Consider the following 27,344-nt stretch of genomic DNA (forward strand, 5'->3'; position numbering starts at 1 on the left):
TTGCACCATTACAAAAACCTTGCAGTGTCAATTGCACACTTTTATATCAATGTTTTTGGAAGGTAATGTTACCATTTTTTTTATTGCCAAATCCAGAGAGTGCTTAATATTGTTTATGTGTGTAATTTATATAGAAAAACTTAACATCAAAACAAAGAAAATACAGAAATGCACATAAAACATCCAGTCCAGTAAGTCTGACAAAGAGCAGCAACAATTTCTTAGATTCCTGATGGAGCTTTAAATGTCATAATGTTAACGACAGCTGCCCTATCACTTGCTTAGCAACTTGATCCAGTTGCCACATCATATCTCTAAATATAGTGCAGGGCTAGAAGAGCGAGCCCAGCTCTGAAACAAACATTTAAAACAACTTAACCTTCTGAAACGTGTTGCACAAAGACTGGCAGGCTGACAGGAACACGGAGCGGATGATGAAAACAGGTGGGACAGATCGGAGTTACCAGTCTGGTAACCCAGTCCAGTCGGGCCAAAAATAACAACTGGTTTCTTAATAAGTCATGTTTTTCAGAAATGGGGGTCTGCCAGGGGCTTCAGGTTGGTCTCATCCAATCTCTAGCGGTGCTGATAACATGCGGGGTTGCTACTGGGAGAAAAAGTTGAGATGTTTGATCCCCAGGCGGTGAGCGACTGTTTCTGACTCACAGTGAGTCAAGCTCAAAACTGGGCCACTGAGAGTCCAACACTGTAAATGCCTGAAATAGTCCAAATGTGCTGCTCTAATAACATCTGATATCATTATTAATGGCAATTGAATACACTAGGGTCTCTATTATAAGTGGGAAGCAGAATAATTTGGGTGTTTTTAAGGATTCAAAATGTAAATTTCTTATTAAAATTCAAGCTGGACTTGTGGTAAAATGTGGGACGTTTGATGTCACATGCGCGCCGCGGTTCAGCTTTTCATTTTTTCCATCTGGCTTGACAACAATCCAGAGGAAAGCAGGAACATGTAGGGTTAAAACTGGAAGAAAAACAGATTACAAATGGACTAATAAGCTCAAAATGTTTGAGTTGGACTGGAAAACTGTATATTAAGTCATTCCTTTGGAGATCCTGAAGCTTAAAAGTCTAATTTTTCAGTCTTCAGCTATTTAAAATACCATATTCTGATGATTAGTTGGATTAAGATTTTTCATTCAAACACGCCTTTTTTATAAAACACCAGAAATACATTAAAGATTCAAATAGGTAATCTATTCTTTTTTTTTTTTTTAAATAAGAAAACAAATATTTTATTCCCAATAATTCAAAAACATAGCATTCCTTTATTGAATTTGAACCAGATTAATGTAAAAAATATCACTTGATGAGTTTTGGGTAAAAAACATTCAGACAAATTATTTTTATCTTAAGTAAAAATGTGAATATATATATATCCTGGCTGTACAGGATATTTGTACAGCTGTCGCTTAGTTACTGCTCTGAATATGTTTTATTTTTTTCAGCAAATGGCATCTTTTTGAGTCTGTAGCGATTACTTGATTTAAATAGTCAATTGTTTCAGCTGTAAAACATCCATCCATCCATTTTCTTGACACCCTTCTCCCTCAGTGGGGTCGGGAGGGTTGCTGGTGCCTATCTCCAGCTAACTTTCCGGGCGAGAGACGGGGTCACCCTGGACAGGTCTCCAGTCTGTCGCAGGGCAACACAGAGACACACAGGACAAACAACCATGCACACACACACTCACACCTAGGGGCAATTTGGAGAGACCAATTAACCTGACAGTCATGTTTTTTGGACTGTGGGAGGAAACTGGAGTACCCGGAGAAAACCCACGCATGCACAGGGAGAACATGCAAACTCCATGCAGAAAGACCGGGGCCGGGAATTGAACCCAGAACCTTCTTGCTGCAAGGGAACAGCTCTACCAACTGTGCCAGCTGTAAAACAGAATAATAATATAATTTAATAATATAATGTAATAATTTAGTGAGAGTTAACAAAAAGATCAGAGGATAAAGTTCTTCAAAAAAAACAACAAAGTTATTATGCACATTGTTGTTATGCACATCCACATACTTTCAATTTAGCAAATGAAACAATAAAATTGCAGGAAGACACTGCCCAAAAGGTCAAATGTCACGCTCATCACTTACTAGTTTTTGTAGTTGCCGTAGTTTTCCTGTCCTTGTGTGTAGTTGGAGGGTTTGGTTGCAGTTGCTGCTTTGACTTTACATTTTGGTTGACGGTCTGATTGAAATAGAGGTGGTGTTTATTTATTTGCTCTCTAATCCATTTATTTGTTCCTGCAAGGAAAGAAAATTAATCCAATAATTATGAAATAGATCCATAAATGAACCAAGGGCATAATTTAATATTAACTAACAGGGTTTGGTTAATTTACTTTGATATCCATTTGCAGTCATTCCCATTTTAGGCATCCATTTAGGATAATTAACCTTCAGGATTGTTGTTTTTTTGATTAGAGGCTGCAACTAACCTGTTAATTTAGCAGAAATATGTAAAAAAATAAACGTATTGCTTGTAGAAAATCTAACAATACAATATTGTTTAGTACTGAGATGCAATTATCTGAGTTACCTGGGTTCTGACGTCTAAGGATGTTTCATCGTTTCATTATTTAAGAGCAGAGGTTCTGCTCCTCTCAGCTGGATTTAATCAAGCACACCAGCCACCCCATATGCAGCACATCCACCATGCACCTGACTGAGTTTAATGAAATGTTTATGCTGAAATGGTGACTAATATATGTCTAATCCAGCTGTGAAGCTAAATTACTGTCACAGGGGGATTGAAATATCACTGCAGGTTGGAAAAGTGCAGCTGAATACAGAGTAACTCTTCACTTGAAATTAAAAAGGAAAAACTTTTTTGTTAAAGCATATACTGAAATAATTTTTTACCCATTACTAATATCAGGATGTGCCTGTTTGATTTGAATAACTGCTTTTACTTTCATCAATATTCATTTGTGACTAAAATGTAGATATGTTCATCCTTAGAATAAATTAAGGATGAACAATATATCACAAATATATCGGCATTGCAATGAGTGTGTGCAATATTCATATATCAAAGGATTGTTTTGAGTGCAATAATAGTTTACCATTATTACAGTATTTTTTGTGCTAACACAATTTCTAGGCATCTATCACACCTGATATCATCACAACATTTACCAATATTATCAATATCAGAAGTTTTTCTAAGGTGCAGCCCAAGAAAAAAATAGAAAAATACTTTTTCACAGGCAGCTTAATAATCAAAAAACCTCGATGTGAAGTTGTTAATCTGAGGCTAAAGAGACGTTTTGTGAACAAACAGAAATGCCTCAAGGTTTTTGGCAGGAATGTGACGCCATAGTCCATGCTCTGCTTCTCCCGCTTCACCCGCTTCACCTGCTGAAGTTTAAATTAGTGAAAGGAAACAGAATCTGTTCCTCAGCTTTTTAAAAATAATTTAATTGTTAAAAGACTTCATTTTAGTGAACTCCGATGACATTACATCATCAAAATTTTATTACATAAATGTGATTAATTGAAATTCCTGCAGTTTGACTCTGAAATATATAAAATGCTAACAGCTTAAAGAAAGTCACATTAGGTACTAAAAATCCATTTATATGTGCAAAACACAACTTTGGAAACTATATTTATCTAAATCAGAATTTTTCAGGTAAAGATTTTCTCTCCTTGATGAACTAAATGTGTGTTTCCTCAGCTGCATGTTTTATCTGCATTTAGTGAGCTCCAGGAGTAAAGTAATTGGTTTCAATTTTGTTCAGATTACTTAGAGCTGCATGTGCTCACTGACCCTTCGGTAATATTTACACACTGTTTGCAGATAGCATTAATAAGCATATCATTTGGATCTATTTTCATTTTCCTGCTGTGCATGCAAATGTCTTCCTACATTTTCCATATCCTGTTTGTTTGGTCAGGTGGAGACCATCCTTACTGCAGCTTCATTGAACTAAGCAATAGATTTAAACTATAATGAAGCGTAATACATCGATCTTTATGTAGAAATGTACAACCTTAAACAGTGGAAACAGCTTGGGTTGCGGTAACATATCTGTCTGGAATACGTCCATAGGAGATTTGCACAATGTGTATCAGATTTCCTTCTCGTTTATGCACCAGATTTAGTTCTGCTGTGTTACATTAGAATATCGGTTTTGAGGACCTAAAGCTCTGGCTTTGTGCTCACAGCTGTCGTGTTAACTTGGTGCAAAATGAGCAAATTAAAAATCATTTGAGGCTCTTTGCCTTTTTGGGTGCCATGTTAGCTGATAAAAGTAATAAACAAATAAAAAATGAGGGTTTCTTTAAAGAGAGGACATAAGCTGAGTGGGTGGGCCCTCGCATTGTTCACGTTGCACCTTGACCTCATGATCTGTGCATTACACTTCTTTTTTCATATCCTATTTCAACTGAACATTAGTTCTCTGTTATTTTCTTTGTACATTATCACACCCTAATGTGACAAATTACTGTTTAATAAATGAATAAATACTCTAAAGCTGCAGTATGTAACTTTTATGAAAATTTTTTTTCACATATTTGTTAAAATTGTCTCTATGTTGTGGCAGTAAGGCACATGTGACAAACTCGAGGCCCAGGGGCCAAATTTGGCCCGCAGTAGCTTTTTTTGTGGCCCTCTAGGCTCCAAATTACCTCAGTATGTCCCTCCAGATTTTCACAAATCTGCAAAAACCAAACTGAATTCAAGAAAAGTCAACAGATCCCCACATTTTTTATGATTTCAATGCAAATGTTTCTCAAAATTGGCCAAAAGATCCATGACCAATGCAGCGATTAATAAAGTCACATTTAGTGCAAATATTGTAAAAAATTCCTTACAAATGTTTCTAAATTGGCGCCATAAAATCTGCAATTTTGATTGCAACAAAAACACAAAAACAATCACAAAATGCTGGACGGACTGATCGGTGTGAAAAGATGTTCAGTATTATTTAATTTTAAGAAACGCTTAAAATTGCGTTGAATGCTGAACAAACCGGCTGTTTATTGATTTTTTTTAAACAGTTTAATTGGTTTTATCAACACATTCTGAGACAACTGGCTCTTTAAGAACATTCAGATTTTGAATACGGCACAAAATGAAAATGAGTTTAATATTCCTGCCTTTCCCCAACACTTCCAGCGCTAACTAGAAAAAAACCAGTCAGGAGGAGCCGGGGGGAGGGTGTTAGTGCTGCCAATCACCCTTGTGGACACACCACTTCTCTCCCCCTTTCTCTCTGCTACTCTGCAGCTACTAGATCCTTTCGTGAATCCTCAGTCTAGTTATGATGGCAGATAAATGATTTTCCTTGGACAGTAAGTTGTTTTCTGCCATTAGCACACTGAGCAGCGCATACACAAGGATGATTGACAGCAGTAAGACCTTCCCCTTGGCTCTGATTGGTTGTTTTTGACTAGTGCATTTCTTCAGTAGCACTGAGAGGAATTAAATTATTTCATAAATTGTTTGTCTCATAAGAAACTGACACTGAACAAATATGTAAAAAAACTACGGATGCACCGATATGAACATTTGGGCTGATATTGATAACCGATATTAATGTTGCTGCTTTGGACAATAACTGATATTTAATTGTATATATTTATCTACTACTTCGACACCTATTGAAAATAAAACGACCAAAAACAGACGGCAACAAAGTGGAAAGAAAAATTGGTTGCTAATATCGGCCCAGGTGCCAATATATCATGCATCTCTATAAAAACGTGTATATATATATATATATATATATATATATATATGAGTGTTAAAGCTAACTTAGCTTTAACACTCATGATTTACATTTCAAGGAATATTTGGTGAATGTTTGTTTCTTTCATTTATGCAGGAGAGGAGTGACGTCCTCCATGCCGCAGCAGCTGCACACATCAGTCCCCGCTGAATAAAAGATGAACTGAGGACCTCTTCCACATTTCCACGTCCCAAATCGCTGCAGCGCCGCTCTTCTCTCCCGCTGCCCTTTCAGAGCAAGAGTTAACCGTATTGCCTCACCACACCTGGACACAGAGATGCGCGTGCGTGCATGTCCTCGAAATGCATGACTGTGTTTGAGCGTGTTTCTGCTTCACTTCCGTACTCATCTTCAGAGAGGCACTTTTCCACTTGACTGACTCCAGCGTTAGTGTTCACGACTACAAAGCATAATGGGGAGGAAAAAGATTCAGATCCAAAGGATCACCGACGAAAGGAACAAGCAGGTGAGTCACTGCTGTGAAACAAAGGATTTTATGTTATTTTGCCTTCTGTTTGTTTTGCTAATCTGCTCTGGAAATTAAAAATCACACGTTTTGAGTCATTTTATGATTCATCAAAAGTGTTTGAATTTAATTAGTGGTGATGGCTGTGTGTTTATTAAAGCATAATTATTTTAGAAAATTTGCAACAATCATTGAAATATTTGAATTTATATTGCATAGATTAATGCAAATCCCTGGAATCTCCTATCCAAATTCATCTCTTATCTCTGACACTTTAGCACTTTTGTTTGGTTTTGCAAATTCATGCCAAGGAATTGCATGTCTTATTGTTTTCTGGGGGCTGTAGAGAGATTTTTCTTTGTTTCTTGAATATTAGGAGGTTTTACAAAATGTTAGAAACAAACTAAAAAACAAATCCATCATGTGAGCTAGCATGTCAAGGTGGTAGCAACATTTGGTACAAGGTGTTCCTCTTCGTTTTTCCGTTTTGCAGCTGAAAATCACAACAGATAGCCTGAAGTCACAAACCTATAAATGCTATAAAAAATAAATAATAATCAGATTTTCTGTTTTGTTTGTCTAGTTTTGAGAATACCAAGTTTTGTAGAATAAAGTTTCAACCACTGCTTCTCATTACTGCAAATTAAGGTCAGAGAATCACATTTAAAAGTAGACGCAGGCTTAACATTAGGAAATGTTGCTGGGTCTGACTTTTGCGCAGCACATCAATTAATTTTGATTCTTGGTCATGTGGATCACAAAGCTGTTTTCCCCAAGCAGCTAAAGACACACACATCATGTCATGCACATAGTCGTCAACATTTGTTGGGTTTTCTCGGCTTCAGTGATGCGTCCACACCTCCAAATTGCGCACAGGCTGATTGCTGGCAGACCAATTTAAAGTTCTGAGTTTCTCAGACTGGAATTGTAAAGCAGAATACATTTGTCATGCTACGTATGCAGTATAATTAAACAATAATCTCAATGCCAGTGAAAGTTGTAAAGCTTTGTTGTAGCTAGGTCTGTCACAATAACAAATTTTGCTGGATGAAATTATTGTGATGAACCATTTTTAATTAATATAGAACTAATAATGGATTATTAATGCAAGTGAAAAGAAGATAACTAAACAAATTAATTATTCTCCACGGGCTTCTTCATCTGACTTCATCTCAAACTACTGAAAATTAAAACCTTTCTAGCAATTTTGAATGATATGGGAGTTTATTTTTTCAACATTTTTGCATTCTTATTTTGAGTCCAAATGTTTACGCTTTGTTAGAAAATGCTCCTCATCAGTCTTGACTTGTAGTTTTTTTTGTAAGACCAGAAAATATCTGCATCAGTTACAATAAACTCAAACAGCAACAGGATTTATTAGTGCATTGAACATTTTCAGTTCTTTGCATTTGGATAGTGAGTTGAACTCTTGTGTGGTCCATTGACTATTTTCGCTCCCGTTGCAGAACTACAGGCAATAAAGAAACCAGTTCCAGCTAATCCACAGCATCCCCTCCCACCCAAAAATAAAAACAACAAATATCCTGTTAACCTCAGACATTCTGGGATATCACATGTTTGTCTTCAGCAGATGCCAGCTGCTGAGAATAGATTTGAGTCTGGAGTCGCTTAAAGACTTCTCGCCAGTATTTGTGTGAATGCTTCGCACAAATATTGGGTTTTGTCTGTAAAAGCAAACAGTTTGCTGAGTGGTTTAATAATAGATGCATTGTGGAGTCTTGGTTTGTGCAGAGCAGGGATTTGGTATGTGATGCATCTCTGATTGGCTTTCAGTTTGGATTAAACTCTCACTTTTCCACATTTCTTTTCCTTTCTTTTTCTTCTAGTAAAGATGAAAAGTTGAATTATGTTTTCATCAAGCCACCAGATACTTGTATCACATGCCCTCAATTCCAGCTTGTATTTTTTTTCTTTTTTTTTGTTGCATTTTTAAAGCACAGACCTTCTGTTCTTGACAGAAATTCAGGCTAATTTTGTTAAACATTGAACTTGATTGTTGCTCTTTCACTGGATTGCAGCAAGAAGCTTTCCACATAGTTTAAGACGGAAACTCTTATTTTATTCAACTTTTCTTCAAAATAATAGCAATAATTTATACAGAACAGTAAACGGTAAAATCAGAGTTTTATTCATCTCCACTCAATTGTTTTGAAAGAGGTAATTTGTGATAATTTAGCTTATTTTCTCAGTGAACATTTATTAAATTTCTTATGTAACTGTCTGTAAATTCACATTCTGCCTTTCTTGATAAACGTTTTGTTTGTAAACAAAAGCAAACATTGATTCTCTTGGGATTCAACCCGTCCTTGCTTAAAACCCTGAAACTGTGAATTATTGTTCAGTAAACAATCATTCAGCCACAAGACCATTAGAAAATATACATTGTATTATACAAGTATGGACACATAGAGTTACATAAAATACATTTTCTGCTCTAGTCATTTGCTACTAAAAGAAAACACAAAATAAAAAAATATAATTTTTCATATACTGTAACATAACGTGTTTTTAAGTTAATTTCTTGAATAATTAAAGAATAAATACCAACAGAATGTACATTTGAAGGGTTTTAATAAATAAAACAAATATTTATAACAATTACGACTTTCAAAGATTGATATAAAGGGAAACATCTTTTAATTAATGATTGAAAGGTAGGTTTTGAACTGATTGCTTTTTTATTTTTATACTTTTGAAGTAAGAAAATACTCACAACCAGTTTTTGTCTTCCGATTTTTTATGCCTGTTCCTTTACTTCTGTCTTAAATAGTAATTTCTAGTCATTTTCTCCCTTTCAGAATCTCTACTTTTACAAAAGAAAAAACCTCCCAAAACAACCAAAAATGCAAACTATTAGTTTGCTACAGGCAGTTTCTACCCACATGGGGAACATTTTGTTACTGCTTTGGTAGCCAAAGGATTTAAAGTAGTTTCTATAATCCAGTCTTAGTTTACGGTAAGAGAAAGTGGTTATACACCTAAATTAAACAAAGTCGACCAGCGGGAATCCCTTTTAGCTCTTTTATTTAATCCGTTATGTTTTGTTAAAGCTGACTGGTCTAACCGATGTATAAAATACCCCACTACTCTTCAGAAAATACTTGACCACCAAGAGAAATATAAACTGGAAAAGGAAGCTAGAAAGTGAGCTTTGTAACTGCATACAATTAAAGCAATTTAAAAAATGGTGCAAGTTGCTTCTTTGATTTTAATGTTTTTCTCCGTTCTCTCTCAGGTCACATTCACGAAGCGAAAGTTCGGCTTGATGAAGAAGGCCTACGAGCTGAGTGTGTTGTGTGACTGTGAGATCGCCCTGATCATCTTCAACCACGCCAACAAGCTGTTCCAGTACGCCAGCACCGACATGGACAAGGTTCTGCTCAAATACACCGAGTACAACGAGCCGCACGAGAGCCGGACCAACGCAGACATCATTGAGGTAAATTCATCATGTCCGCCGCTTCCTGAGGGGTTTTCTGTCACAGAGGTAAATGGTTTTAACCTGGATAGATCACGCACCAGCTTCAAATTAGTTTCTGTTCAATTAAAAAGAAAACTCGAGAAATAAAATCTATTTCTAGATCCATCAATCAGTTTATTTAGGTCCATAAAATTAATTTTCTTTGACTCATAAGTGGGATAGTATATTCATTCCTTCGTTTTATGATGGATTCAAACAACCTACACAGCATTTTTTTCTCTCTTCTAAGGTACACAAAGATAAATAATCATAGGTTAAAGTTGGAAATAGCAGGTCAGACCTCAAATAAACCCATATATTATGATTTTCCTGCCAAACTGATGATATTGAAACAAATATAAATGTTTAGTCCAACAGAATATGTGACCTATGGGCCTTTTATTAGAGCTAAATACACCTGTTCACTAGTAATTTAAAATATGACATGCAGTTATGTCAGAAATGAAGAGCTTGTTTTATTTATTACCTTTCAATACTTACACTGCTGGTAAACGTGGCAAAAATCAACTTGTTTTGCCCACTTGTGATCAAAATTTGATTTTTTTTTTTATTTAAGGACAGTCTGAACAGCACAAATCCATTTATTTTCAAATCACTCAGGTTACTTTTAATGTGTAATCTGGTATCTGATGTCTAAAGTGACATCAGTGTGAACTGTTGCGTCTCATTTCATCTGATGTTTACATCATGCTAATGACAGATCGCAGAGAATTGACAAGATAAACGTAAACAACAGACCAAACAAACATGGCGGATGCTGTAGCTGCTGCTCTCTTTAATAATTACACACTGACTCAATTTTTCGAAGTTGCAGGTTTTGGCTTACAAGCTAATGACCACAACATGCTACTTCCTGTTACTAGAGTTTGTCCCCTTCAAAATAAAACTCCTACAGCAGCCTAACTCGAACTCATTTGATATATTCATGTTTGCTAAACTATTTCTAAGCATGCATAGAGTCTACAGCTTATCTTATTGCTGGTCCATTGAATATTGTTTCTCTCCCTGATTTGGTTTCTAGACTTTGAGAAAGAAAGGTTTCAACGGCTGCGACAGTCCAGAGCCGGACGGCGAAGACTCAATTGACCAAAGTCCTCTGAATGATGACAAGTTTCGTAAAACCACGGAGGATCTGGACGTCCTCTTCAAACGCTATGGCGTAAGAGTTTACTCTTCTTTGTGATTTGTGAAAGATTATTTTTAGAATATTCTCTCAAGAGATCTTTAAGGAATAAGTGAGAGTTTAACTTTATAAATTCAAAGATTTCAACCCATTGTTTGATGTTTGATATTTGTATTGTTGCAACCTCGAAGTTCAGTTTTCTCCCTTTCAAATAAGATTTTTATGTTCTTTCATGGAAATTTTAAAAAATAGATAAGCATCCAAAATTAAAATGGATGTGGAAGTAAAAGTTAAAATATTAAATATTTTAAGGATATCTAAGTGTTTTCTATTCTGTTGTAATGGAGAAATAAATCAAACATTATTGGTGTAGGTTGACTTATTTTAGTGTGCTGACCTCACACAGGTTTAGATGACTTAATCTCACTACACATCTATCATTCAGAAAATTATAGATATTTTGTTTTTATTTTTAATAAGATTTTCTTTCATCACTTTCCTTTGTTTTAAAGGCATTTGAACCACATTTTGGCACATAAGGTAATGTTGTGAACTGACTGGAAGAAGATGATTACTGTTTTCTCTGGCTTCCAAGAAAGATGAAAAAAAGACACAAAAACTTCACACAAAAGATAAATATTCTGCACAATTAGCAGTTTTATTTGACATCATGTCTTAAATCTGTGTCGAAATCAGAAATGAAGATATCAATATTGGCACGGTAGTAATTGTAATACTATTTTAGGGCTGCAATTAACAATTGTTGTAATCCATTATTCTGATGATTAATCAGATGAAATAATTTACACATTCTGCAGATTTTCCATTTAATTACTAAATACCTTTAGGACAATATTAGTAAAACCTTAAAAGATGCAATAACATAATTCCTTTTAAAAGTCATATTTTTTTAACAGAGTTTGAACTGTATAAAGCTAAAACTATGGGATTTGAGTTCTGGGTTGAACATAATTACATTTTTTTTATTTTAAATGCAAAATGTATCTTATTTATACAGTTTTGGCTTAACTGTTCTGACTGTGTTCAGAAAATTGTCCTTTTTTTGAGTTTATATGCTCTTGTTAACAATTAATCAATTACTAAATTAGTTGCAGATTAATTCCAAAATTGATTCTCATATGTAAAGCACTTTGAATTGCCTTTGCTGAAAATGTGCTGCATAAATAAAATCACCTTACCTTAATCACATTTAATCCGATTAATCGTTTTATCCCTGTAGTATTTAGCATAAGTTGTAGCATTAAATGTTTAAGTAAACCAACAATTAATCATGCAAGCATCTTTTTTGCTTGTTACACAATGAAACTCATTTTTATTTTAAAAAATTTCATATATTGATAATCACATACAGGGTTTCCCTCAGAAAACCTGCTAAGCCTGGCGGTAGGGGAGTTAGAAAATGTTTAAAGTTGACAGAAAATTTTAAAATATCACCTGATAATCGTGTTTTATTGTTTAATACCTAAACACCCACTATAAAGTCTTAAAAAAATAAATAAAAGAAGCAGAAATTTAAAAATAAACTGAAATCAACAATGTTTAGCCTGGCAGTGGCTCAAGTGAAGCTTGGTGACCCGCCAGGCTTATAATACTTTAGGGGAAACCCTGACATACCAGCTACAAGTGGATGAATAAATAAAGTAATACCTTACACTTTAAAGCTATGTATGACGCATGGTTGTTATTTAATGTGTTGTAAGTTGTTGTCTAAGTGAGAATGTCGTCCTGCAGCAGACGGCGGCTCCGCCTCAGACCTTCTCCATGCCAGTCACCGTCCAGGCGTCCAATCAGAGCACACTGCACTTCAGTAATCCTGGCAGCGCACTGGTAACTACCTCCTATGTCACATCATCATCGCTCACGGATACCCACCTCCTGTCGCCACAGCAACCGGCTCTCCAGAGAAATACAGTGTCTCCGGGGTTGCCACAGCGACCGGCCAGTGCAGGTGAGCATGCAGCGAGACGCAGCACAAAGAGGCAGGAGATGATCTGCAGCAGCTTTTTACTTTTACTGAGATGTTTCTGTTTTTATCATAATGGGTAATAGTTCTTAATGACTGCTGTTAGATGATGCATCCGATTAAATTATTAGATGTTATTTGTTTTATATCTAATAATATAAAGTCTTTGTTTCTGGATCGTGGTTCTATTATGCTTTTTTAAGTGGAAAGTGAAAAGATGCACATGAATGAGAGAACCCAAAACTATCTGGTCAGTCCGTGTAACATTCAAAACCAGCTTGTTTTTTTTAAACTTTTGGTACTTTTGTTTCCCTCTTAATTGGTTTTAAAACAGGCAGGGTTCATTGCAGCACAGGGAAAATGTTAAATATTGATTTAAGTTTTGAAAGTAATTATTTGAAAGCATAAACAATTCATCTAATTAACAAAACTATATCCTGTTTTCTTAAACTTTTTTTTCATGCAAAAATGGGATTTAATCTTACATTTTTAGACAGAGATTTTATCTGTATAAAATATCCGGCTATGGGTAAATTACTCTTTATCTTACACTTTCATAAATCTAATTCTCAAAACTTATTTGAAATAAAATTATAAATGTGTAATTATTTGAGAAAATAAGCGAATCTGTGTTCTGCTTGGACATTGTACAAATGTAGCCAGGTCTTTATAAAAACAAATATAAAAACAGAGAAATAATATCATAAACACCGGATTGTTTTCAGAAAAGTTTTCATCAACATGAACGTTGTTTTAAACATGCCAGACCCTTAGGGGGCAGCATAGCAATGTCAGCCAATCACATTGCTTCAAAACAACCACAACTTCCTGTTAGCATTTAAACATGGTGCCAGGAAGTTCAGGTGGACAGATATAAAAGTTAAACTACTTTTAAATGACGTATTTGAATATAAAGTTATAAAAATACAAGATAATGTCGATTGGGATTCATGTTGAAGCAAGTTTTAGGATTTCTAGCGCATTATTTGCTGCAGGCAGTAATGCAAACACCAACAGTTTTCTCAAATCTCCACATTGGTTGGAGTTTTATAAATAATCATTTTTAATTAAATTAAACAGGTTTTATGTGGATGAAAGGCCAAATGCATTAAAATGATACATTTGTTTTCCCAATAATGTGGCTCGTGTGTTTAGCAGTATCAGCCAAATTTTCTGGTTAGGAGTGAATTTTTAACAAATTTCCCTCTCAAAATCATAAATTTAAGAAGTTAAACATGTAGTAAATCATTAATTTAAACAGTTTAACGTGAATAAATGTGAATTTAAACAGTTTAATATGTAGTAAATGGGAATTTAAACAGTTTAATATGTAGTAAATGTGAATTTTAACAGTTTAACATGTAGTAAATGTGAATTTTAACAGTTTAATATGTAGTAAATGGGAATTTAAACAGTTTAATATGTAGTAAATGTGAATTTTAGCAGTTTAACATGTAGTAAATGTGAATTTTAACAGTTTAATATGTAGTAAATGGGAATTTAAACAGTTTAATGTGTAGTAAATGTGAATTTAAACAGTTTAATGTGTAGTAAATCATGAATTTAAACAGTTTAATGTGTAGTAAATCATGAATTTAGACAGTTTAATGTGTAGTAAATCAAGAATTTAAACAGTTTAATGTGTATTAAATGGGAATTTAAACAGTTTAATATGTAGTAAATGTAAAGGTCTCTGTCCTGGAGTGAACAGCTAACCTAGCTGTCCTCGGTATTCTCCGTTCTGTGTTTTCAGTGAGTCGTTGTCTGTTTCTTTGTGGGCGTGTTGTGATGAAACTCATAGTTGGTCACTAGAGCATAGAGAAAATAAAACTGTATCATGTTACTACTGAAGCAATCAAAGCTTCCTATCATTTTTTAACCCATTTAATGAAGCTGGGCTTTTCTCTAAGCTGCAGCCTTGGTGTTGGGGAACGTTCTTCACACACTGAAAACATTTCTTAATGCTCTGATTGTTTCTGTCCATGCTAATCCACTGAACCGGAAACCTTTTATGTTGTAGAACTTTCTAATTTTAAAAAGTAAGCCTTGCATTTGGTTTCTTTTTGAATATTTATTGATAAATGCATATTCAAATACCTCAGTGCCATATGCTTCACTGTCCTATAAAAAATGAGGACCAGAAATTTGTGCAAACTCCACAGAAAATAATCTGCCTGCTAAATCCCCAGTGATCTGCACATAGAGGACGTTTTATTTAGTGCTAGGCAATAAAATAATTAAATGGACACTTTAAAATGGGGACTACAATTATTAGAGCAATTTCACAAGATACCACAGCCAGTAGAGTAAACATGATTTGCATTAATTTATCCTTTCCATGGTTTTTTACGTCTATACCTTCCTAGCTGATAAATTGTCATTTGTTTGTTTAGTTGTGATGCATAATGCCTAAAAATGTGTAAAGGAATTGTGTGTTTATTTTGTAGTGTGTAGTTTGTGTCATCCCTTTGAAAACAGATGCAAGTTGTTTTAAGTTCAAGCTTAAAGTGAAGCTTAATCACAGAGTTTAAACTTGAGAAGAAAACTAAGCTTAAGAATTCAATTTAGAGTTTGTTTCAGCTAAAAAGTCAAAATTGCATGGATTCATTGCATTTTTTTCTTTGTTTAATAGGTGCTCTCCTCGGAGGCGACCTGAATAATTCAAACGGAGGATGTCCAAGTCCAGTCTGTAAGTAATTTATTTCATTTTTTACAAAAGCAAAGTTGTAGCATTCTTTTTTTTCAGTTTCCCTTATTTTGTGAAATAATTTAATAACTATTCCTCTGTTGCTCCACCTGGGATTGGATGCAAATTAGTGGGATTCTCTGAATCTTCAGTGTTCACTTTTGACTTATGAGATATTTATTCTAAAAGTGAAGCACAATCATACACCCATCTATAAATAGTATTTCCCCCATTGATGTTTTATCTCTTTTTTCATTTACAAATCAGTCATGATCAACAAAATGTGGCTTTTTTTGGACAAAAAAAAAGGAAAATAGCCTTTTAATGTCTAAGTGAAAACTGATTTCTATAAAATATTGACAATTAAATAAAAATATGTAACATGTACTAAATGATTACTTAAATATTCACCTCTTTCAAGTCTGTATTTTGCAGCTTTGGTTGCAGTAACAGCTAAAGTTACCTCAGTTTTACCCCATTATTCCCTGTAAACTTCTCAAACACCGTCATGTTGGTGGGGACCATTTGTGAACAGTTCATATTGAGGTCTGGACTTTGACTGGGCCACTCCAAAACATCCAAAGCATTTCTGTGTAGCTTCAGCTGGATGCTTTGGTTTGTTGTCTTGCTGGAGAATAAATGTTGTCCAAACTTCTCTTGCTGGTGGAAACAACCAAACTAACGGTGCGTTCACACCAAACGCCTTACGCCATTCAACGTCGACGTGTGTGTGCAGACTCTTGACATTTTGTTCTACACCAAACACGTGTCGCGAGTTAAAGTCTGTGTGGAGACATGTTGAGGTGCATCAGAGCAAAATTTCCCAGAGCAAAAACGGCAAGAGCAATTTTTGCTCTAGCCGTTGTTTTCTGTTACCTGCTTATTTGTCGGACTCGTCATATGCTTCAAATCGCGCCGCGACGGTCCCTCGACGCGCCTTCACGTAGACTTTGAATGTAAACCAGACGTGCCTGATGTGTCATGTTTGCAGTTAATAGTCGCCCCAATGTTACAAACTCAAATACTTTCTTGTTTTATTTAACAACATATCAGACAAAAAAAGAATCTAAATTCAAGATCTGAATCAGCAGGACAGATTGGTAATCGACAATTGGCCAGAAAACTGCAATTGGTCCACTTCTCATTTGCTTGTATTTTGTCTTTATGCTGTCATGGTTTTCAGGTGTCTTTATACTACAATCACTTGAAACACTGTCAATATTTATCACTTATTATGTTTTATATTTCTGTTACCATTTTGTAAAAGTCACTTTTCACTTTGACATCAAAGGTTTTGTCTTTTTGTCAAAAAAGCTACATTTTGCTGATCATGATTGATTTGTAAAAGGAGGCATTGTATTATTTAAGAACATATCTAATTTAAAGACTAAATTTAAGGACTAAATTAATTAAATGTGTCCAATAAATCACAGCAGTAGCCTCCCTCTGAATTGTCTGTCTTCAGGTTTCTCCCTCAGGGTCGAGACAACAAAACTCTGTACCCCTACTGTCTGTCTGATCTTTCCCTATTGATCGCCATGCATTCGCACCTCCGTCTCCCCCGCAGCTAATGGATACACCAGCGCCAGGGCCTCCCCAGGTCTGCTCACCGTCTCCAACGGCAACAGCCTGGGGAAAGTAGTTCCGGCCAAGTCCCCGCCCCCCCCTCCCAGCCCGCAGATGGTCAACAGCCGTAAGCCGGACCTGCGAGTCATCACCTCGCAGGGCGGGAAGAGCCTCATGCAGATGGTGAGATCAGCCAAATTCAGCTTCAGTTTAACGTTTCTGACCCCTCAGTTCTTTTCATGATCGCTCACAAACGCAGCAGGTTTTTGTTGGACCCATGATGTTACCAGTTACTGTCACCAGGGGCTTGAAAACCTTGGAATAATTAAAATTTCAATTTGGTTTTTCCAAAGTGTGTACTTAAAAGTGCTTCATATTCAAACTGCACAGTTTCGATCATAAATCAGGGGTGTCCAAACTTTGACATGGGGGCCAAAAATGTTAAACTTTTTAGTATTTTTGGGTTTGCAAAAACTATTTTATGTTCTAATTTTTACCTGAAAGTAAATGTGATAGCAGTCACTTAATTTAGCTACTATGGATAAATTATTCTAGATTTAAAATTGTTTTGCAGGTTTGTCAGATTAAAAAAATAAGAACAGGCAGTTCTTAGGCTCGTCACATTTTTCAACATTTTTTGTGCCTTTTTTGCTCACTCTTGCTTTATTTTGAAAATTGTATGAAATGGGAAATCTGCATTTTAGTACAACTGTTTGTTTTCACTAATGAAATATATCAAATTAAAAGAAAAAAACTTGTGCTCTACCTTTATATTTTTCATTTTAAGATCTGATATTGTCTGTGTTTTTCTGAAACATTATTTTCAAATCTGTATTTTCTGCCTGAAATGGAAAACTACAAATTTATACTATTCTTGAATTTCTGATTAGGGCCTACCCAAAGTTGTTTCTAAGGCTGCAAATGGCCCCCAGGCCACATTTTGGACACCCTGTATTAAATCTGTAAGCCTAATTTTGGAAAATGTTGTGGTAACATTTTATTTGAAGGTGTGCATAAGATTGACATAACAACTGTGATAAACAAGAAGGAGTCTTTATGAATGTTTATGGCTGCTGTCATGAAGTGTCGCTCTGCAAATGACATTTTTAATGCAGAGTACCTTTAAAAATGTCGTTTACAGAATGACACATCATGACAACAATAAACATCATGAAGACTCCTTCATGTTAATGTCTCATGTCAGTCTGATGCTTCTCTTCAAATAAAATGTTATTTACAGTTGAAATCAGATATTTACACACTTGGTGAAAAGACACACATTTTGTTTTCTGAGTTAGGGTTTGTTCGGTTAGTATTTTGTTCTCAGATCAGTAAAGTGTAAAAAATTTTCAAAATATAAAGTTTTTCTGTATTTTAGTTGTCCTTGTAGAAGTATTGATGGATCAAGATCACGTAATAGTGTATCGAAACTGTCTTTTTTTAGTTCATTTATATTGTTTTCATCTCATAGGTGTGGTGCTGTAAAAGTTAGAAACATTTTATCAACATTTTCTAAGTTCCCATGTCTTAGAAGACAAAACGATCCAGAAATCGTATTTTTTGTGGCCAAAATTGCCCCAACTATACAGGAGCTGCGTAAACATCTCAATCCTGGGGTGAAATAAATGAATGGGGACCAAATTGCTTCATGTTTTATAGTTGGATTGAACCCATCATGTCAAAGATGCTGCAAGAGAATCAGGAAATCTTAATTTATCTTCTCATCCAAAGCCTGAATGCTTGAAGCTCTGCTATTGATAAATCTGATCTTTTTTATCAAGCTGTTTGATAATCAAAACTTTGACTGAAGGGTCTAAAATATTTATCCAGAAACTTGTTTATTTCTCACCTTGCTTCTTCAGTGTCAGGATTTTTTTTTTTTACAATAATCAAGCTGCCTAGTTGAGATGATGAGAGTTAAGATAAGTTTTAAAACTAACATCAGACACAATAATGAAAAATCTGTTCTAATACTGTAAAGTTGTACAATCTAGGCAAATATTTTATGAAGGAATGAACCACGACTTCATTAGGCTTTAATAATTGCTTCAAGTATTTCAGTTTAATGTGAAGTTAAAGTGTGAAGAAAAGACAAAACTAGGTTATAATCTTTAACATGGACTAATATGACATTATTTAGATTCTCAGTTATAGTGTGATTCTTAAAGAAACCTTTGATAAATAATTGTAACTGTTTCCAAAAATTTTATTGTCTTTAGTTTGTTGCTAGCTGTTGAAGTTTAGGTTAGGTCTGAGAAAACTATTGAACTTTGCAAACAAACCGATGAACTAGTTCGAGTTCAGGCTTTGTTTTCATGGTTTTATTCAGTCACTCCAGAGTTATAACCCTCTTTGTTACAACTCCTTGCAGACAGAGGATGAGCTGGAATTGGTAAACGAGGTGATTTCCCCCCCCTCACTCCCAAACGCATACATCAGTCACTCGCATGAGTCGATGCCAGTCAGCTGTCAGCATGAGTGCAGGACTCTGCAGGAGTTTCTTCTTGTTTCAGTTTTGTTTTCACCGACATTTCCTTTGAGATGTTCAGTTTGACTGACTGCATGTGGGTCAGGGTGCGTGGATGTCTTATTCCAGCATTTGTTTTTAGTTTTTGGAGATGATCTAGAACTGAGCCCTCCACGTTAATCTCGCTGACGGTGCCGTAGCAGAAATATCCGAGTGCTTTCCTGCAGGTTTGAGCTGGACTCGCTTCATCGCTCTGTATGGTGGTTATCTAAAGCATGGGTGTTGTTCTCACTTTGCGTTGTGGTGCGACGCGCCACAGAGCATGTTTCAGTGTTCACCGACGGCCTCACACACTCATTTCCACTATCCGACACAATGTTTGAGATTTTTAATAACTACTTTGAATTACATTAAAGGCATTTAACCAACAAAAACTCCAAATTTGAGCTTTCATGGCCAATGCAAAGCATGCAACTTTAGATGATCTTTAGAGATGAATAAAAAAAACTTTTAATACCTTTAGGATAGAAAATGGTTATAAAATCAATCATAAATAGGGTTTAGTTGTCTGCTTACATCAACCAATAATCAGGCTTGAAATTATCTTTAATTGCTAGTTTTTAGTTGCACTTTGTTTCATATTTTACACCTGATAAAAATGCATAGTAGTTAGAAATTCAGATTCCAGATTAGGAGTTTAGATCATGCAAACAATTTTAGTTTTCACCCATTCAGCTGCAGATTTAAATCCAGAGGAAATGACTAACAATTTTACCCAATATTGCAGCTGCAGTAGCATCTTTAGCATTTTTACCTTTTGATTATCATTGCTTCACTTCCATTAAAAGTTTATGACAGAGATAATTTCTAACTTCCAGAAGAAAATGGAAATATCCAAGTATTTGTGCCTAAGCGAGGAAATTCAGTGTATCAGCGTCAAAGTGACAAATGCAAACGCACAGAAACACATGAAGGTATAATGATGAATGACAGTCCACACTACATTTAAATATGTTAAGGCTGCAACTAATTATTGTTATAGTAATCAATTATTCAGTCAATTGTTCTGATGATTAATCAGATTTAAAAATAGCATCATTTTGCAGATCATTTAGGCACTTAAGCTTTTTCGTACAATATTAGAAATACCTTAAAAATAAACAAATACTTCAGTTTCTTTTATAAATCATTCTTTACATAATTTGAACTGTAGGTCTTATGGGTAAAACATATTTAAAGTTGTTTTTTTTATCTTAAATGCAAAATGTATTTAATTTTGTACAGTTTTGACTTAATTACTTCTCTGACGGCGTAATGGCCTTTTTTTGAGTTTGTATGCTCTACTTAATGATTAATCAATTACTAAATAAGTTGACAGTTTTTTCAAAAATTAATCATAATTATTTGTTTCATCCCTAAAATATAAAGTGTAAAATAACAACATAGTTGTAAAAAATAGCAGTTTTCATAGCCTGTTAAGTGTTTTAATACACTTAAAAAATTTAACGTTTTCCACAATAAGCTGTGGAAAATTGAACCTTTTCAGAATGCATGCCCTTCACAATGCTTGCAACAAAATAAGATAATAGTTATTAAGATAAATGTGTTTTTAGAGGAGTAATGGCTGCTTCTGGAGGCTGTCCTCTTCCCCCTTCAACAATTCGTCTTAAAGTCGACAGGCAAGATTCTCATTTTCCAGAAGATGGTGATTAATTTTCATCACTTTCACTCTGCTGGCGCTCTCGCTCTTCTTCCTCACAAAGGGAGATAATTAAATCTTTCTCCTCCTTGAGGTCTGTCTCTGCTCCTTTTGTACGTTTAGTGTAATTCAAAACTCTTGATGAATGGTTCTTTTCACACACGAACGTAATTCCAGGGAAAATCCACAAAATCTTTTGCCTTTTATAGCAAGACGATTTATATGTGGAAGTGTTTAAAAAGAGCTCCAGTTTGCTTTTTATCCGTGGTAAATTTGAGCTCTTTTCGACCAGTTTGGGAGCAGTAGATTTGGACATGGGTCATTGACGTACAAGGATTTCCACCAGGCTAAATTAAACATTCTAAAAATATGTATATCCAGTGTAATTACTAGAACATTTGAAATGTTGTGCACACAGAAATCCTAGTTTAACATTAAAATGAGACCGTTTCAGAGTTTTTTTTTATCAATATGATGTGGTCTTAAAAAATGTCATGACTATGATTTGTCGTAAAATAAGGTATTTTTCATACTAAACATTTGTTTTATAAATTTCCATTTATTTAAGGTGTCTAGAAAAGTTTTTACATTTCTTTGTATTTTTCTGGCAATTATGACACTTTTTTCCCCCCAAAAAACTGAGAAATTCCATTTATGATTGACTCGATCACTGTTTTACTTCACCATTTCATCAAACTGTGATAACAAATAAATCTTCAATCACTTGATGATACTGTATTATTAGTGATTAATATTTATGCTCCTGATACTGGATATTCTATTTTGAATTCAATACATTTACTTTTTTAATTGGACTCACCACATGATTTATACAGTAAATGTAGGCCAGGAAACAGGTCAAAATCCTTTTAATACATAAAAATATAATTGCAAGCAGTAACAGTACATTACAAAAAATCTCCACAAATCATGTGGTTCTGATGACGCTCCTCAAGATCTAGTTTTAAGACAAATGTATAGAAAAGTTATTGTTATGGACGGAATATTTCAAAGGTTTTTTTCTTCACATTCATTGAAAATTCAAGAGGTAAGCAGAGCAATAAATAGGATCTTCAGTGGCTAATTGGTTGTAAGGCTTTATAGCGAATTTTTGGGCATAAAATAACATAACTGATTATTGAAACTTCTCACAGCTAAGCAAACATTCTTTGGTTACCTAGCAACAACATGTTGAGTAACTGACAGCAGCAGCAGTTTAAGGTTTTGTCACTGTGCCTCATAACTGCTTAAAAATAAGAAACAACAGCGTTTTGTGAAAACTGGATAAAAGAGGAAAGATCACACTACCAGTTTGACAGCATCTCAGATATTTAAAACAAATCAATAACTATTCATATCGATTTATATTGTGTTAAGTTTTTCACTCATATTGTCCAGCCCTCGTTACTATATTTACATCATGAACTAGTTTAGTTATTTTAATGTTGCGCATTGTTAATATTACGCAGTAATAAGATTTCGGAAAGATGTTACCAGTGACCGATCAGGTCTTTTTGTAACCAGAGGTTGAATAAATTGCCTTTGATGTAATTCTCTTACATGTCTTATTCAAACCAAGGAGTTTGTTTTTGATGCATGTCATCAAGAACGCACTGAGAGGTTTCCTCGGTGTGGAACATCATTCTGAATCCAGCCATGTGTGCATCTGTCATTCCCAGCATGTCTGAATAAAAACAAACAAACAAACAAAAAAAAAAAAGGACTGAAACGGGCTCGCAGAGGAAGCTGTTGCTGGTTTTTATTCGTGCTGATGTTGTTTTGCTCTTTGGCAGAACGCTCAGCGGCTGGCGGCTGGAGCCCAGGCGGCACAAACCCTCACCACACCTGTGGTGTCTGTAGCCACACCGAGCCTCCTGGCACAGGGTCTACCCTTCTCCGCCATACCCACAGCGTACAACACAGGTGAGGCAAAAACTGCAGTCACAGGTGGAGGGATTGTGTAAAATCAAGTTGTTTTTGTTGTTTGTTTTACATCATATTTTAACGTTATTCCCTCATTAAAAACATACCTGGAGTCTTGCTTTGATTCTTTCTTTCATGCATGTTTGATGAATCCTTTAGTTTCACCTGTTAGCTTTTCTGAGGTACTTTAATGTTTGCTGTCTCAAAGCCCCGTCCATTTCCAGCTCGGCTCCTCTAGACTAGCGGCAGCAGCAATTAGCAAAAACCTGCTGGCACTGAGCTCAACGAATGAACTACTTCTTAGTCCAACAAGTCACAAACGGTTGCACACGACACATGATGACGTTTCAGAAAGAGCAGGAGCTTCTTAAAGAGACAGAGGACCAATTATAAGACATTAAATTGTAAAGACACATTTGGAGCAATACAGCATATTTATGACAACTGTCACTATAACACATTTTGCTGGATGATAAATTGTCCTAGTAATTATTGCGATAAACCGTAATGTTATTTTGAGATTATTTTCAAGTCGACAGCGGCTTAATTATGCACCGGTAGATTTAATTTATCAGACCCTTATAACAACATTTCTGTCCAAAATCATTTGAAATCATCCGTTTGAATAGATGAATAGATTACATAACAAAAACCAAAACTGTTTAAGTATGAACCGGTGAAACGACCTGCACCTGTTTTGGCAGAAGTTTAAATCCGTATTTAAATCCTGCATCTTCCCTCAGAGTACCAGCTGACCAGTGCGGACATCACTGCTTTACACGCTCTCGCGTCACCAGGCGGCTTGTTGCCGACCAGCGTGTCCACATGGCAACAACAGCAGGCCGTCTCCCAGCAACAACAGACCCAACAGCAGCAGCAACAGCAGCAACAGCTTAACCTTGCATCACTCAGCAACTTGGTGTAAGTCTCCTGATTTTGTTTCTGCAGACGTGTAGGAAATGTTTGTAACATCCTCATCTAACAGCTCAGTCTTTGATAACAGCTGGCATACTGACCCTACCAGTTGCTTGCATTATATGCATACCATGACCTCCAATGCAAGCAACTTGCATCCTCTTTAGTAACCTGGTTTGCATGTCACCATTGCCATCACATCAATCTGAATAGTTTCCTGTGGCTTTTATTAAACCATCAGTCATGAGCAAGGGGTAGCAGGTTGGCTTTGCCACTTTTCAAGAAAGTATTATAATAATAAAGATGTGATTTGATGATATTTTGTTTGTTAAAACAACTGTTTGACTAGAACAAGGGTGTCAAACTCATTTTCCTCTTGGGGCAAATCGAGATAAAGAAAGTAAGAAATACTGCCTCCTACAGGAGAGAGTTGGCATGACTTAAACGCAAAAACTTTTTTTTTTGCTGACAATTTGCAATAAACTTGGGGAAAAAAATGCTTGGATTTGTTTATTTTATGTGAATTTCCAGAGCAACTGGAGGGACTGATTGATGTAATTTAGCATCTGGAGCCAAGAGGGCCACGTAGAAAGCTGTGGCGGGCCACATTTGGTCCCCGGACCTTGAGTTTGACACATGCGGACTAGAAGATGTCTGTTCACAGAAATATGGTCTAGAAATAGAGAATGTGGCTTTATATTTAGAACTGGACAAAGATTTATTTCTTTAAAGTTTTCCTTACAGGGAATTAAAAACTCATCTGAAAGTCTTACATTTCAAGCAGAGCAGCTAATATAGTGTGAACTGGGTCTTCTTGTGGTCCAACATGTCAAGTAGCAACAGATCCTACAGACTCTCCAGGCTCTAAGGCGACGTCCACACAATGCCACACGCTTATTGTCTTTTAAAGTTTATCTTTTGGAAACATCCAGAGAAGACGTGCATTAAATTTAACGAGCTAAAAGTGTTGAAGTCTCTGTACTTCCTCTTTGTGTCAACAGGAACTGTGAGTGAAACTGATGCTATTCAACAGTTGTCAACAAGAAAAATACATTTTGTCATTATAGTTAAAAAAGTAGTTAAAATGCCTGAGGGGATTTTATTGATGCATTTGAAATTAAGGTGCTTTAAAGCCACATAAGAAATATTTTATATATAAGATGTTACTAGTGAAGTTCTGAATTTCTTTGAAGAATTTGAATTAACAAAGTTTTAACAACATTTAATTTCCCTTTGAGACCAATACAATATATTTTAATTGATTTTAATTTATATTATATGACATCTGTATGTCATATACAGATGACATACAGATGTCATCTGTATATGATGATATATACAGATGTCATTTTAAAGTGGTCATTTTAAAAGACCACTTAAAATGATCAGTTTCCCAGATTTTGCTCTTTATAGGTTTATGTTCGAGTGAAATGAACATTGTTCTTTTATTCTATGAACTTCTGACAACATGTCTCTGAAATTCAAAGCAATTATTTAGTATTTATTTGCAGAAAATGAGAAATGGTCAAAATAACAAAACAGATGCAGAGCTTTCAGATCTCAAATAATGCAAAGAAAACAAGTTTATATTCATTTAGAAACAACAATACAAATGTTTTAACTCAGTTCAGAAATCGGTATTTGGTGGAATAACCAGGAGGTTTTCAGTGGAGTTCGGTGCAGTGGGCTCTTCATGGTTTCCAGAACTGCACGTTAGTTTTTAAGTGTAGTTGGTCAAACATAATTAAAAAAAATATATCTACACTCCTTATTGCTCTAAATTTTGTCATTAATTTGTGAGAGGACTCAATTAAAATGTGACCTTTTTGATCAAATAATTACTATAGCAGCTCAAGAATAATTATATTTATTTAATTTACTTAATTACTCAAAGTAATATAAATAATTTTATACAGAAATAGAAATGCAGTGATTTTAAATAGCATATCTGTAAAGTTTTGAGCCTCTATTCAACCGATAAGTTTTGTGAAATTGTTGAATCCATGTTCAGTCAGGATTATTATAATCATTAGATCAGATTAAAGTTTTCACTTTTTTCCCTTCACAGAATCAAACAGTTTCCCTTTTGTTTCTCTTTTGGGTTTGAAATCTGGGTGACTAAATGTCTCTGAGCGTTTTGGGGTTTTGGTCTGGTGGATCCTGAAGTGTCCTCTCCTCTCCTCCACAGCATGTGGGGCGTGGACAAACAGAGCAGCGAGCTGTCTAGCCAAGTGTCCAGTCTGGCTGCCAATCTGAGGTGAACAGCCACCGCTAGTGTGTGTGAAATGTCATGACTTTGTCTGTCAGCTGGGGTTTGGGAGGCTCACTTTGTATTTGGACCGATCCCGCCTCTAAAGCAGCAGAGCAGGAGATTCTAACGGGGCAAGAAAACCGTTTCAAGATGAGAAAATTAAACGAGTTTGATTTATTTTCTTTTGAAATGAGCAAAAGTTGAAGGTTTTCACATTTTGCCACATTACTACAAAATTGGTGACTTCAGTACATGGTGGTGGCAGCATCATGCTGTGAGGATGCATAAGCAGAGACAGGGTGACTGGAGTAGGGGTGAGCATTTATCGTATCGTTTATAACTTATTGTGAAAATTTTCTCTTAATAATTTAGATTTATCATCTCGATAAATTTCAATTAATTATTTTTTTAAATAATCAATAAATATCAGTAAATGTGATTTACTGATATGACAAAATGCACTTACTGTGTGCAGTTTAGGTATATAAATCACATTTTTAAGTAAGTAGCGTCACAAAGAAGAGTTTCAGACAGGAATGTTCTTAAAGAGCAGTATTTGTGTTTATGGCGCGATGAATGCTTTTCCATGCAGACATGCAGTTACCTACGACTGAATGTAGCCAATAATTGACCAGAGGTTGTCAATAACATCTGAAAGGCTTAATATTGTAAATTAGGGGTGTCCAAAGTGTGGCCCGGGGGCCATTTTATGGCCGCCTGGAGGATTTTGGGCGGCCCCCACAAGTTAAATTTTGGAACCTAGCATGCAACCGGATTTTTCTCAAAAGCAAATCTTTCTTCTAAAATAAGAAAACAATCAACCCTAAAAATATAGAAACTCTGAAGCCTGCCTGAAAACCCAATTTATGTAATTATTTTTAAAATGTTTTTTTTATCGACTCTTAGGACGATTAATCGGATTAATTGTAATTAATCGCTTATTGAAACAATCAATTTGTTGTTAACTGGAGCAAACAGACTGAAAAAGATGCCAT

At 35.3% G+C, this 27,344-nt stretch overlaps 1 protein-coding gene across 8 annotated transcripts in view; it reads left to right on the plus strand.

The window, feature by feature from the left end:
* LOC103472498 (myocyte-specific enhancer factor 2D homolog) overlaps positions 1 to 27,344 on the plus strand; it is a 43,721-nt gene that overhangs the window by 7,700 nt on the left and 8,677 nt on the right. For 2 of the 8 annotated variants that reach the window (XM_008422188.3, XM_008422192.3), the window contains exons 2-11: positions 5,864 to 6,233; positions 9,490 to 9,693; positions 10,757 to 10,894; positions 12,611 to 12,827; positions 15,475 to 15,531; positions 17,096 to 17,277; positions 19,466 to 19,495; positions 23,054 to 23,183; positions 23,927 to 24,104; positions 26,287 to 26,355. In XM_008422188.3, the coding sequence (XP_008420410.1) occupies positions 6,180 to 6,233; positions 9,490 to 9,693; positions 10,757 to 10,894; positions 12,611 to 12,827; positions 15,475 to 15,531; positions 17,096 to 17,277; positions 19,466 to 19,495; positions 23,054 to 23,183; positions 23,927 to 24,104; positions 26,287 to 26,355 (1,259 nt within the window). In that variant the 5' untranslated portion in view covers positions 5,864 to 6,179. The remainder of the gene's footprint in view (positions 1 to 5,863; positions 6,234 to 9,489; positions 9,694 to 10,756; positions 10,895 to 12,610; positions 12,828 to 15,474; positions 15,532 to 17,095; positions 17,278 to 19,465; positions 19,496 to 23,053; positions 23,184 to 23,926; positions 24,105 to 26,286; positions 26,356 to 27,344) is intronic. The other 6 variants (XM_008422189.3, XM_081612118.1, XM_008422191.3 and 3 more) reach the window with 6 other exon arrangements.

The sequence above is a fragment of the Poecilia reticulata genome, chromosome 11 (assembly GCF_904066995.2).
Source record: "Poecilia reticulata chromosome 11, P_reticulata-male-v2, whole genome shotgun sequence".
In the NCBI taxonomy this organism is placed as follows: Eukaryota; Metazoa; Chordata; class Actinopteri; order Cyprinodontiformes; family Poeciliidae; genus Poecilia; species Poecilia reticulata.